Below are 14,008 nucleotides of genomic sequence, written 5' to 3'. Positions count from 1 at the left end.
CTTCCTGTGTCTGAGCTAAAGGAGCAGCTGTGGCCGCTCCAAGGCTACAGGCCACTCACAAACCTCTTGATAGGTTTCAGAGTAACAGCCGTGTTAGTCTGTATTTGCAAAAAGAAAAGGAGTACTTGTGGCACCTTAGAGACTAACCAGTTTATTTGAGCATGAGCTTTCGTGGATACTCTCATAAAAAACCAACCTTCCACACAAACTTCCTCGTGGCTGGATTTTACTAAAACTAGACAAGCCATTTACAACACACACTTTACTTCTCTACAAAAAAAAAAAAAAAGGACACTAAACTTTCTAAACTACTACAGGCTACAAGGGGCCACAGCAATGGTTCCCTCAACCCACCCAGCAATATTGTTAACCTATCCAACTATACTCTCAGCCCAGCAGAAGCAGCTGTCCTATCTCGGGGTCTCTCCTTCTGCCCCTCCACCCCCTCGAACATGATACAGTTCTGTGGTGACCTAGAATCCTATTTTCGACATCTCCGACTCAAGGAATATTTCCAAAATACCTCTGAACAACATAATGATCCACAGAGGCCTGCCTACCAACATTACAAAAAGAAGGATTCTGGGTGGACTCCTCCTGAAGGTCGAAACAGCAGACTGGACTTCTACATAGAGTGCTTCCGCCGACGTGCACGGGCTGAAATTGTGGAAAAGTAGCATCACTTGCCTATAACCTCAGCGGTGCAGAACACAATGCCATCCACAGCCTCAGAAACAACTCTGACATCATAATCAAAAAGACTGACAAAGGAGGTGCTGTTGTCATCATGAATAGGTCGGAATATGAACAAGAGGCTGCTCGGCAGCTCTCCAACACCACTTTCTACAAGCCATTACCCTCTGATCCCACTGAGAGTTACCAAAAGCATCTACAGCATTTGCTCAAGAAACTTCCTGAAAAAGCACAAGATCAAATCCGCACAAACACACCCCTGGAACCCCGACCTGGGATATTCTATCTACTACCCAAGATCCATAAACCTGGAAATCCTGGGCGCCCCATCATCTCAGGCATTGGCACCCTGACAGCAGGATTGTCCGGCTATGTAGACTCACTCCTCAGGCCCTACGCTACCAGCACTCCCAGCTACCTTCGAGACACCACTGACTTCCTGAGGAAACTACAATCCATTGGTGATCTTCCTGATAACACCATCCTGGCCACTATGGATGTAGAAGCCCTCTACACCAACATTCCACACAAAGATGGACTACAAGCCATCAAGAACACTATCCCCGATAATGTCACGGCTAACCTGGTGGCTGAACTTTGTGACTTTGTCCTTACCCATAACTATTTTACATTTGGGGACAATGTATACCTTCAGATCAGCGGCACTGCTATGGGTACCCGCATGGCCCCACAGTATGCCAACATTTTTATGGCTGATTTAGAACAACGCTTCCTCAGCTCTCGTCCCCTAATGCCCCTACTCTACTTGGCTATATTGATGACATCTTCATCATCTGGACCCATGGAAAAGAAGCCCTTGAGGAATTCCACCATGATTTCAACAATTTCCATCCCACCATCAACCTCAGCCTGGTCCAGTCCACACAAGAGATTCACTTCCTAGACACTACAGTGCTAATAAACGATGGTCACATCAACACCACCCTATACCGGAAACCTACTGACCGCTATTCCTACCTACATGCCTCCAGCTTTCACCCTGACCACACCACACGATCCATGGTCTACAGCCAAGCTCTGCGATACAACTGCATTTGCTCCAACCCCTCAGACAGAGACAAACACCTACAAGATCTCTATCAAGCATTCTTACAACTACAATACCCACCTGCGGAAGTGAAGAAACAGATTGATAGAGCCAGAAGAGTTCCCAGAAGTCACCTACTACAGGACAGGCCTAACAAAGAAAATAACAGAACGCCACTAGCCGTCACCTTCAGCCCCCAACTAAAACCCCTCCAACGCATTATTAAGGATCTACAACCTATCCTGAAGGATGACCCAACACTCTCACAAATCTTGGGAGAAAGGCCAGTCCTTGCCTACAGACAGCCCCCCAACCTGAAGCGAATACTCACCAACAACCACATACCACACAACAGAACCACTAACCCAGGAACCTATCCTTGCAACAAAGCCCGTTGCCAACTGTGCCCACATATCTATTCAGGGAACACCATCACAGGGCCTAACAACATCAGCCACACTATCAGAGGCTCGTTCACCTGCACATCCACCAATGTGATATATGCCATCATGTGCCAGCAATGCCCCTCTGTCATGTACATTGGTCAAACTGGACAGTCTCTACGTAAAAGAATAAATGGACACAAATCAGATGTTAAGAATTATAACATTCATAAACCAGTCGGAGAACACTTCAATCTCTCTGGTCACGCAATCACAGACATGAGGGTCGCTATCTTAAAGCAAAAAAACTTCAAATCCAGACTCCAGCGAGAAACTGCTGAATTGGAATTCATTTGCAAATTGGATACTATTAATTTGGGCTTGAATAGAGACTGGGAGTGGCTAAGTCATTATGCAAGGTAGCCTATCTCCCCTTGTTTTTTTCCTACAAACCCCCCCCCAAGACGTTCTGGTTAAACTTGGATTATTGCTGTGCACATTGTAAGATGAGCTATTGCCAGCAGGAGAGTGAGTTTGTGTGTGTGGTTTTTGGAGGGGGGTGTGTTTGTGTGTGTGTGTGGGGGTGGTGGTGAGAAAACCTGGATTAGTGCTGGAAATGACCCACCTTGATTATCATGCGCATTATAAAGAGAGGTTTCAAAGAGGGATGGGCTATTACCAGCAGGAGAGTGAGTTTGTATGTGTGTCTGTGGGGGGGGGGGGGGGAAGGGTGAGAAAACCTGGATTTGTGCTGGAAATGGCCCTCCTTGATGATCACTTTAGATAAGCTGTTACGAGCAGGACAGTGGGGTGGGAGGAAGTTTTGTTTCATGGTCTCTGTGTGTATATAATGTCTTCTGCAGTCTCCACAATATGCTATGCATCCGATGAAGTGAGCTGTAGCTCACGAAAGCTCATGCTCAAATAAACTGGTTAGTCTCTAAGGTGCCACAAGTACTCCTTTTCTTTTTAGCTCACTTCTTGATGGCTCTGACCACTAGGAGGAGCCGGAGAGCCACACACAGGGTTCACGTGGGTCACACCAGTGACAGCAGGAGTCAGTTGTCTCCAAGAACCTCTTATTCCATATCTCCCGCTCTATAGATTTCAAGGCCAGAAGCAACTGCTCTGACCCCTGCATCACCCAGCCTGGCAATGCCCCCCAGCCCCCAAGTGATGGAGAGTCAGCTCTTCCCCCTCCGCCCCTCCGTTCCAGGCCAAATGTGACCAGCGTCAGCTCCCGGCCCTGGAGTCTGGCTCAGCCTTTGTCTGCAGGATGGAGGAACCCGCTGCTCCCAGAAGGGGAGGGGCAGAGTGACTGGGATTGAGCCCCTTTGGGATCCTCCTTCAGAGGAGCTCTTCCAAGGGACTCCCGAGTCTTGGGGTGTCCAGACTGGCCTTGTTCTCATGGCTCCTCTCTGACCCGCCATGACCCACAACTGGGTGCAGTCTCCTCACTGCAGTATGCAGAGGGGACCTCCCTCTCCCCACTGGTTATACACCCAGGGCTGCCTTAGTCCTCAGCCCATGTCCTGCAGGGAGCACCCGGCCAGCTGGTTTCCTCCAGGACTCCTGGGTCCTTGCTAGGACAGCTGCATCTAGTGGGCTGCCCACGTGAGCCACGTTCGCTAGCAGGAGCTGGGCTGACACTGCTGCCCCAGCCTGTGTCTCAGGACCCTTGGGCACTAGACTTAGGGACCCTGAGGAGCTGGGGCACCTGTTCCTGGCGCCAGTCACTGCCCCCATTTCTCCTCACCTGTGGGACTTCCTGCAGCAGGGGGCATTGGCTGGGATAACAGCCTGCAGGGGGCACACCCTGGCCCATGCTGGGGCTGGGATGGATACTGGGCTGGATGGGGGGGAGACGGGAACCTGCACAGCAAGAAAGGGCAGTTGGGTCCATATGTCCATCTGGGGGCAGGCAGTAACAGACACACGGACACGCCCCAGTTTAGTCTTTGTAGATAGCTTCCCCCCCAGGTTTTTTGCTGTTTTATTGGTCACTCACACTCAGTCCATGGGCACCCCCGCGCTCCTGCCCCACCTACCACTCTGTCCACAGAGCCATGCCATATCCCCCCGCTCAGGCCACAGGCTTCACCCCACCACACGCAAACGCACGCTTCGGCCACAGGCTCCTCCTCCATTTACACTCCTGCCTGGCCCCCCATTCAGTCCACGGCCCCTGCCAGGTACCCCAGGCTCAGTCCATGGGCCCCGCCCCTGCTGAGTCCCCGGGCCCTGCCCCACCCCATCTGCTCAGTCCATGTCCCCCTGCTGAGTCCCCGGGCTCAGTCCATGGGGCCCTGGAAGATAAGGCGCACAAATCCCCGCTCGCCTGTGAGCCAGGTGCCACAGAAGGGGCAGGCGGCATGGAAGGCATGGGTGCCGTGGGGCAGCGGGATCTGGGCCCAGTACTGCACAGTCTTCTGGGAACAGACGTGGCCGCAGGGGCAGAAGGCGTGGGTGGGCCGGCCTGTGTCCAGGTACAACCCAGCCTCGCAGCCCAGCCAGAGCGGCACGTAGGGTCCGGCTCGGCGGCACATGGGGCACTCCCGCTCCAGCCCCCCCTTCTCCTTGCGGAAGCCCCAGTTGTGGTAGCCGTGGACGTGGCCGCAGTTGACGTAGACCCAGGGCTGCTGTTTGTCCACCACGCCGCGCTGGGCCAGGCTGGGGAAGGCCAGCGTGTTGAAGCCCACAGGGCACTGGGGGCGGGCGGCATTCGTCTCCTGGCGCAGCGCCTCCAGCTGCTTGAGGGTGGGTGTCAGCAGCAGCCCCGCTGTGGTCCGCCACAGCAGCGTGGCCCCGCACAGGTCGATGAGCGAGCCGTCCTGCAGCACGTTGGACTCGGTCTGCACCTGCAGGACATGGGAGTCGGAGGCGGGGAGCCGGGCATGTCAGAGCATCAGTTCCAAGGGAGGGGGGTTGGGGCTGGGGAGGGGAAAGGGGGAAGTCAGGCTGGAGAGGACGGACTAAGGGAGGGAGATATGTGCTCCAGACAGGTGTGGGGGGGTTAAGTTGGAGGGGCGTTGGGGGAAGGATCACCAGACTGGGAGTGTGTGGGGGAGAGGGCTCAGGCTAGGGACCAGGGGGCATGACACATGGGGCTGGGAGGGTTGCTCCTGAGAGGGCAAGAGCACCAGGCCAAAGGGTTGGGGGTTTGTTCCAAACCGGGGCACCCCTCTGGGCACTGAGTCCTTTCTGGATTGGCAGGGGGGGAGGTTCCCCCTATGACCACCATGGGGGCTAGGCCTCCCCGCTGCCAGATCTATAGTCATGTCCCTGTAACCCCCTAGCTGGGTGTGGGGGCACCCCCTGGGCAGGAGGAACCCCCTGGAGGGGTGGAGCAGGAGCCCTCCTATGGCAGTGAACAGGGCCCCCCAGGAGGGTATTGGGGCCCCACGTACCAGCTTGCCACGGTACAGGTTGGCGCTCCCTGGGGCAGTGCAGGGAATGGGGGAACTCAGGAGGGATGACGTGGGCCCCACGTACCAGTTTGCCCCGCTGCTGCGCGGAACGACTGTCGCGCAGGGCATACACATTCCCACACACAGAGATTTCACGCCACACGCCAGGTGCCGAGTCCTCACTGAAGCCCCCTGTGGGGTGCATCACCAGCACCCCATTGGTCGTCAACCCATCCATCAGCCCGTCCGGCGTCCTCCACTTGGCTGCCCTCTCCTGCCAATGAGAGCAGTCAGGGGTCATGGCAATGCATGGGCGGGGGGTGGGGGAGGGCTCCTTACAGCTCCTCCCCTGAATCCCTGCATCTGGACCCAGCTCCTTGTTCCCTCCCCAAGGGGGACATCTGCCCCATCCTCCTCCATGCCCAACACATGCACCCAGCACCCTCCAGGACCCAGAGGCTCCCAGTACCTTCACCAGGGCCCAGTCACCCTGTAACCATGGGTCCCAACCCCCTGCATTATTCCCAGTGATCCAGGGCAAAGGTGCCCCTTACAGTTCATTCCCCAGGGCTTGAACCTTGCTGTCCCCCATGCTTGGACTCCCATCACACCCAGGAGAAGATCCCCAGATCCCTCAGCCACAGGGCACCAGCCTGTACCAGAACCCTGCCCAGTGATGACCCATGGCTCCTGCTCCCCCTCCAGGATTCCCTTTGGGTTCACAACCACTGAGGGCAGGGACCTCAGGCACCTGCTTCCCTGAACAAGTGTCCCAAGGACCAGCTGCCCTGGGGTTGGATTGAAGCACGACCTAGAGGGAAAGGCCCTGTGTCCCATTCCCTGACCCTTGAGCCAGGCAGTGCCCCTGGCCTGGGACCGGATTGCAGCCAGCGCCCCTGAGAGGGGAGGTCCCCTCTCGGCACTGTCAGGACTCACTCACTCCAAGGAAGATGTTGCGCGAGGAGTCGAAGCCTGCGGCGTAGATCCGGGCGGTGTAGGGAGGGCTGCGCTCACAAATGATGCGGCAGGCATAGCGGGAGATGGTGCTTTGGGCCGACTGCCCCTCACTGGCGCAGCTGCCCCCAGGCGCCGTGTCCGTCACCACAAAGTCAATCATGTTCTCCGTGGAGCGGCCAATCTGTACAGACACTAGTTCTGAGTGACCAGCTTCCTCCTGCCCCCTCCAAGCTGAGAGGCAGCTTCCTTCTGGGGTGGGATGTGGGGGCTGTTTATACAGGGATCCCTCAGGCAATACTGACATGCAGACACCTCTGGAGTAGGGTGTGGGGGCTGTTTATACAGAGATCCCTCACCCACACTGAGATGCAGCCACCTCTGGGGTGGGGCATGGGGGCTGCACAGCAATAATGGCCAACAGTCTAGGACAGGATGTGAGTGAGAACTGCAGATGGAGGCTTCATGGAGGCAAAATGGGATCCATAGAGTCAGTGTCTGGCTCAAAAGGGCCAGACAAGGGCTCTGATGGGCACAAAGGGGAGGCTCTAGCCAAGCCTTGACCCCCAGCCTGTACTGCCTGCTGTTGCCACAAGGGGGCACCCTGACCCTAGCCTGGGTCAAGCAGTGGTGGAAGGGGCAGTGGCTGAGCTAAGATGTCATGGGCAACTGGCCATTGTGTGTCGGGGGGGGGGGGTGGAATCCACAGTGCATTGTGGGTAGCTGCGGTGCGGTACCTGGAACATGTCGGTATCACAGTCATGCGTATATTCCACAATCACCGAGTGGCTGCGGGACAGCGTGTAGGAGATGCTGTGCTGGCCCTTGTTACTGAGTGCCTGGGAGAGCAGAGAGCATGACCTGAGCCAGATGGCCCCAGCACCACCCCCATACCCCACTCCCTGTCCCCACAAGCCAGATCAGATCTGGCGCCCCCTAGAGGGGAAAGGGCCCGTATCGCATTCCTTCTCTCCCTCCCTCCCACCCCCGAGGCAGCCAGTACTCCCCGCCCTGGGGCCGGATCAGAGCTGGTGCCCCCCAGTGCTGTGTCTTTATGCCGTATCTCCCCTTGGTGGTCAAAGCAGGCAGCAGCACTGCCTGGGAGCCTGCTGGAAGCCATGGCCATGGGGCAGTGGTTGCAGGGGCATGGCTCACCTTGGACACAAGGGGGGTGGAGATGTGATGTATCACGTCCGGCTTCACCCCATTGGCCTTTGGCCTCTTGAAGAGTGCGATGCGGCTGCGGCGTCGGCCCTTGTCCCCACTGGCCAGGGAGCCATTGTATCTGTGGGGTGGGGGGAGGTTAGTCCCATACAGACACTGTTCCCCCCCAGCACCACCCTCCCCTCCTGAGCCAGCACAAGGCCCAGCCCCAACCCTGCCAGACACTCGACTCTGGGCTCAGGATGGCAACACAAGCAAGAAAAACCAGGTGTCATGGCAGTGCCGAATCCCTCCCCTGGGGCCAGCACAGCAACACCAATGAGCAAAGAATTCTGGGATAGTCGGGAATGGGTCTGGGAGCCCAGCCCTGCCTACTCCCCGGCTGGCACCTTAGCAGCATACAAAGGGTTAAACAGTGCTTCTAAGGAAGGCAGCAGTCCCAGCATCACCAAGCACACATGGAGCTGGGTGTTGCACAGACACGGTGAGGGAGAGTCTCTGCCCCAAAGAGCTCACAGTCTGAATAGCCAAGGAGTGGGAGGGAAACTGAGGCTCCAAAAGGGGATGGGACTTGCCGAAGGTCAGTGGCAGACCTGGGAATAGAACTCAGGTATCCTGAGTCCTGTCCAGGCAAGGTGCCCACTGCAGCTGGATCTGTGTTACCAGGGAGGGCTCTTGTTCGCCTCATCCCTCCCTAATAAACCAGCCCCAGCATCCCCAAGAGACCCTACAATAACAAACCAGTGTGCACACCGAGCACCCTGGACATGCTTCAACAAGCTGGCCTTCACAGCCCCAATGCTCCTAGAGACTCTAGACTAACAAACCAACCTGCATATCCCCAGGGCTCCCCCCCTCAGACCTCGTCCCTAGTCCCCACTCACCCCAGCACAATGAGCTCTCCATACTTCACAGCCTCTTTGTTCAGCAGGGAGCCCTCTCCAGCAGAGGGGAAGATCCGGGAGCCCTTGGGGCAGGATCGCCGCAGGTCCAGAGACTGGGAGCTGACGGCCTCGGGGCTGCCCTCCAGCACCATCCTACAAAAAGAGAAGAGAGGGTGAAGGGGAAATTAATGCAAACCGGGGCTTAGATCCTACCTCTCTATCTATCCTTCTGTTCATCCATCCCCCTCTACCCCCATCTAATTGCTGTTCCAATTGTTAATTACCTTCACTGTTAAAAATCTGCAAAAAGAAAAGGAGTACTTGTGGCACCATCGGATGCATCCGATGAAGTGAGCTGTAGCTCACGAAAGCTTATGCTCAAATAAATTGGTTAGTCTCTAAGGTGCCACAAGTACTCCTTTTCTTTTTGGGAATACAGACTAAGACGGCTGTTACTCTGAAACCTGTTAAAAATCTGCACTTTATTTCTGAATTTGTCTAGCTTCAACTTCCAGCCCTTGGTTCTTGTTAGATTTTTGGCTGCTAGGCTGAAGAGCTCTCTATTATCACATTGCTGTTCCCCACCTAGGTACTTCTAGACTGGGGTCAAGTCACTCCTTAACCTTCTCTTTGTTAAGCGAAACAGATTCAGCTTCTGGAGCCGCTCACTACGAGGCATGTTTTCCAGCCCTTTATTCCTTCTGGTGGCTCTTCTCTGAGCCCTCTCCAATTTATCAGCATCCCTCTTGCATTGTGGGCACCAGAACTGGACGCAGGATTCCAGCAGCAGCCGCACCAGCACCACACCCGGAGGTAACAGAACCTCCCTTCTCCTATTTCACACTGCCCTGTTTACACACCCCAGGATCACCTTAGCTCTTTTGAACACAGCGTTGCACTGGGAGCTCATGTTCAGCTGATTATCCACTGTATTTGGATGGGTGGATGGTGTGTGTCTGGGGGGTTGGGGGGGAGGAGGAGGAAGTGGGTCCCAGCCACATGGCAGGTAAAGTGTTAACCTTCCCACCCCTTTCTCCTCCCACCTCCCCTATGTCCAACAGGAACACAGAAAGCTGGGCAGCCCAGGACTCTGCCCTTCTCCATCACTGGGCCCAGCTCACCACCCTGACATTGCCATGACAATGCCCCTAACACTTAACCTCTTGTCACCATGGCAACACTCCTGAGCTCTCCCAACCCAATGTTACCATGGGAACACCCCTGATTTCTGACATCCACTTGTCACCATGGTGACGCTCCAGACCATAACAACCCTATTGTTTCCATGGCAACATTCCTGAACTGGAATCCCTGTCACCACAGTGACATTTTAGATCTTTAATGCCCCTCTTGTTACCAGGAAAACACTTTTCCTTCAGTCGGTCCCCCCTCACTCAGGCAGGGTCAGAGCCAGCCCCCTAGAAGGGAAAGACCCCACAGCCTATTCCCCCTCACCAGCTGATCCTGAAGGCAAAACCCGCCCTGCTCTGAGTTGGCCCTATGGATTGCCATGGGTTGCCCATCTGCAGAGGCCCGTGCAGCCCCCAGATGCTGGCCCTCCGGCCTTCCCCTGCAATGGGATCCATGCCACACAAGGCCAGCTGTGCCAGGCAGTGAAGCATAAGCCAGGCAGGGGAACCTGGGGAAGGGACAAGGATAGCCAGTTTTCCCATCCTCCCAGAGCAGCATAGGACGCAGGAGGGATCGCTGGTCTGTGGGGTTCCCTGAGATGTGGGTAGCTGGGGGACTCATCGGGTACCACAATGCAGTGCCTCCCAACCATCATCCCACCCAGCCCAGGGACAGGAGAGGCCCACTGGCTGGGAGGGAAGGCGAGAATTTACAGGCTGGTTTCTTCAGTCTGTACATATCTGTATGGGGGAAGGAAACGTCTGTTTGCTGATATCCCAACTGTAACATCAACCATCCACACACACACCTGACATGACACACAGACACCCCCGTCACCCCACAGACACTCTCAGCATCACACACAGACACTCCATCACCATGCACAGACACCCCATCACCACACACAGACACACCTGAAATGACGCAGACGCATACCCCTGACACCATACACCTGAAACAGCAGACATAGACACACTTCGCAACACCACCCCAACACCACACATACCCATCCCTTACACACACACACACACACACACACACACGCAGGATAAACATCCTTCGCCCCACCCCTTTGAAAAGCAAGAAGCCAAACAACCCTCACCAAAACAACATAACACAACAATTCCTGGTGTCATCACATCAAGAGACATTCTAACTCAACAACAACACAACCCTATCCCAACACACACACCGGGCTGCAAGGGGCTTCCCACACATGCACAAGGACAACACAACCCTCTTTCCCCAAACACAAACTGGCAGGGCAGGGGCTCTCCTTCCCACCCACCCCCCACACCACCCCCTCCCAACACACACACACACACAAAGGGGGCAAGGGCTGCCCTCCCACCCAACACAACTCCCAAACAGATACAAATGGCAGGGAATCCCCTTCCAACACAATGCCACCACAACTCCCTCCCAGCACACACAGGAGTGGAGTGAACAGGCACTTCCCTTCCCACCAACACAACCCACATGGAAGAGAGCAAGGGGCTCCCCTCCCAGGCACCACCCCGCAGCAACACAGCCAGCTCCCCAAACACACACAGACAGCGAGGGGGCGGTGGCTGCTGCAGGGGCTGGCAGCAATTGCCTGGGAGCCAGGTGATCCCCGCACCTCCTCCAGCCAGACACAGACAGCAGCCCCGGTGTGGGTGCGCAGAGAGGATTTTGGTCCCCAAGTCACAGATGGGTGTGTGTGTCAGGGGTGAGATGGGGTGGGCGGGGATCAGGGGCTGGGGATTCAGTGACTGGGGACTGCTGGGAGGCGGGAAGGGGTGTAAGCTGTGGAGGTGTCCCTATCTGACCCTTTAGTTTGGATCTAACACAACATTGTGCAAAAGAAACAACCCCCTTTCCTCCAGAGCAGACAACAAACCCGTGTGTGAGTGAGACAAGGAGGGGAACTGATGGTGCAATCAGATCTCAAGGAGAAAGAAAAACAGATGGAGTGTATGGGGATAGATAGATAGATAGATAGATAGATGGATGGCTGGGGAGGGAGGGATGGTTACAGGGCTGGGGAGGGCAGGATGTAGGGATGCTTATAGGGCTGTGGATGGAGGGATGGTTACAGGGCTGTGGAGGGAGGGATTGTTACAGGCTGTGGAGGGAGGGATGGTTACAGGACTGGGGAGGGAGGGATAGATGGATGGTTACAGGCTGTGGAGGGAGGGTTAGAGGGAGGGTTACAGGACTGTGGACGGAGGGATGGTTACAGGGCTGTGGACGGAGGGATGGTTACAGGCTGGGGAGGGAGGGATGTAGGGATGGTTACAGGGCTGGGGAGGGAGGGATGTAGGGATGGTTACAGGGCTGTGGAGGGAGGGATGGTTACAGGGCTCGGGAAGGAGGGATAGAGGGATGGTTACAGGACTGGGGAGGGAGGGATGGTTACAAGGCTGTGGAGGGAGGGATTGTTACCGGCTGGGGAGGGAGAGAGGGATGGTTACAGGCTGTGGAAGGAGGGATGGTTACAGGACTGGGGAGGGAGGGATGGTTGCAAAGCTGCGGAGGGAAGGACAGAGGAGATGCCCCTGGCTGACACTGAGGTTCCCATCTCCAGCCGCCCCTCTGCTTCTGTCTCCCCCCACGTAATCCCCAGCAGCCCCGACCCGCCGCTTACCCCTCGGCGCGGCCCCAGCTCCCCCGCAGCCTGGCTCAGCAGCCGCCTGCGTCGCGCGGCCAGGATGAATAGCCCCGCATTGCTGCTGTCTCCGCCGGCAGTGCTGGAGCGGAACTGCCCTCCCCCCGGGGCGGGGTGTGAGCGGGGGCGGCCCCGAGACCACCACGGCCACCCCCGCCCCTCCCTGCCCTGCCCGCGCCTCCCCCCCACCCCATCGCAGGCAGGGATCCCCCCAGCCACGCGTGCACCCCCTGCCCGCAGCCGCTGCGTCACTCGTGGGGGGGATGGGGCGAGGCGCTTTTATGACTATGCAGGTGCGAGAAGGGATGGAAAAGGCTAGAACTGGGGGGGGGGCGGGGGGGATCGGAGCCGGAGCGGGGGGCTGAGCTGATCGGGGGGAAGCAGAGCTGGATGGGGGCACTGAAGCTGGATTAGAGTTGGATTGGGGGGCTGAGCTGATTGGGAGGAGGGAAGCTGGGGGGGGTGGAGCTGTATTGAGGGGACTGAAGCTGAATTAGGGGACTGAGCTGATCGGAGCTGGATGGGGGGAAGCAGAGCTGGAGTGGGGGCAGGGCGCTTCCACTGGGTTGGGGGGCAGGAGAGTCTGTGCGTTGGTCCCCCCTACCTGATGAGCAGTGATGCTCATGGGGGGAGAGGGGGAGATGGACCCTCCCCCACACACTAGGAACTCCCCTCCAACTTCGAGCTGGGTTTCTGCCCTATCTCCACTCTGGGGCTTGGGGACACATTGAGGGGCCAGTGGCCTCTGCAAACTCTTGATTGTGCCTCCAAATTTCCTTGGCCTCCTGTATCCTTCTTTGTCCATTAGGAGGAGGACGGTGAAGGCTGGTTCAGGGGCCAGGGGACAAGCCTGGGTTCACTTCCCTTCCCCACCAGCTTCCCCTGGTGTTCCCTTGGCCAAGTCACTTTTCTGGCTGATGCACAATGGGCCAGATCTATTCTGGGTTGGTTGAATGGTTGGTTCCCCTCCTCCCCCCATCTTCCTCTGAAGCATCAGGGCTCGGCCACAGCTGGAGACTGGACACCAGAAGGAGGGTGAGGAAAGGTGGGTGCTGGGCTCTGAGCCTGTTCACAGAATCTTTCCTCTAGCTGCCAGGCTAGTGCCTGCTGCCCAGATGCTCAGGGTCCAGCTGATCACCGGGCTGGGAAGGAATTTCCCCCAGGTCAGATTGGCAGGGACCTTAGGGGGTTTTCACACACACACACACCCTGCAGCATGGGGCGTGGGTCGCCTACTGGGATCCCCTGGGCACAGCTCACCTCAGCAATTCCTTGCCACTGCAGGACCCGCGGGCATTGGGGGCCCCTCCCCCGTTCTCTGCCTGGGGCTCACAACAAGTCAGTCTCTGGAGACTGAAATGCTTTGGTTTAACTAAAGTCTTGGGGCTCAATTGAGGGGGAATGGGGTGAGACAGTCAGGCCTGTGCTAGAGAGGAGATCAGGCTGGATGATCTATGGTCCCTTCTGGCCTTAACCGCTAGGAATCCAGAGCACCGAGGGGATGTCTACACAGCAAGTAGACTCCCACAGGCTGCAGGGCCCTAAACTTGCCGTGCAGACATTCTGGCTCCAGCTGGAGCCAGGGGAGCCTCCCCCCTCCTGGGGTCCCAGAGCTTGGGCTCCAGCCCAAACCTGAATGTTTACACAGCAATTCTACAGCCCTGCAACCAGAGCCCCATTAATCCAAGCCAGCT

At 56.7% G+C, this 14,008-nt stretch overlaps 1 protein-coding gene across 2 annotated transcripts; it reads right to left on the bottom strand.

Annotated features, from left to right (window-relative positions):
* Window positions 1-4,099: 4,099 nt before the first annotated feature.
* Window positions 4,100-12,448, bottom strand: PELI3 (pellino E3 ubiquitin protein ligase family member 3). 2 transcript variants are annotated; one of them, XM_074959714.1, is made up of 8 exons: window positions 12,294-12,448; window positions 8,534-8,686; window positions 7,641-7,770; window positions 7,223-7,324; window positions 6,472-6,669; window positions 5,617-5,805; window positions 4,483-4,982; window positions 4,100-4,218 (listed from the first exon to the last, which is right to left on the bottom strand). In XM_074959714.1, the coding sequence occupies exons 2-8, from the start codon at window positions 8,683-8,685 to the stop codon at window positions 4,125-4,127; spliced, it is 1,365 nt and encodes a 454-aa protein (XP_074815815.1). In that variant the 5' UTR covers window position 8,686; window positions 12,294-12,448; the 3' UTR covers window positions 4,100-4,124. The 2 variants fall into 2 exon arrangements, with proteins under 2 accessions (XP_074815815.1, XP_074815816.1); XM_074959715.1 differs by lacking the exon at window positions 4,100-4,218 and having other exon boundaries at window positions 4,262-4,982.
* Window positions 12,449-14,008: the final 1,560 nt, after the last annotated feature.

The sequence above is a fragment of the Natator depressus genome, chromosome 7, assembly GCF_965152275.1.
Source record: "Natator depressus isolate rNatDep1 chromosome 7, rNatDep2.hap1, whole genome shotgun sequence".
Lineage (NCBI taxonomy): Eukaryota > Metazoa > Chordata > Testudines > Cheloniidae > Natator > Natator depressus.
Note: the sequence above shows the minus strand (reverse complement) of the source record. Positions and strands in the feature narration are given on the sequence as shown.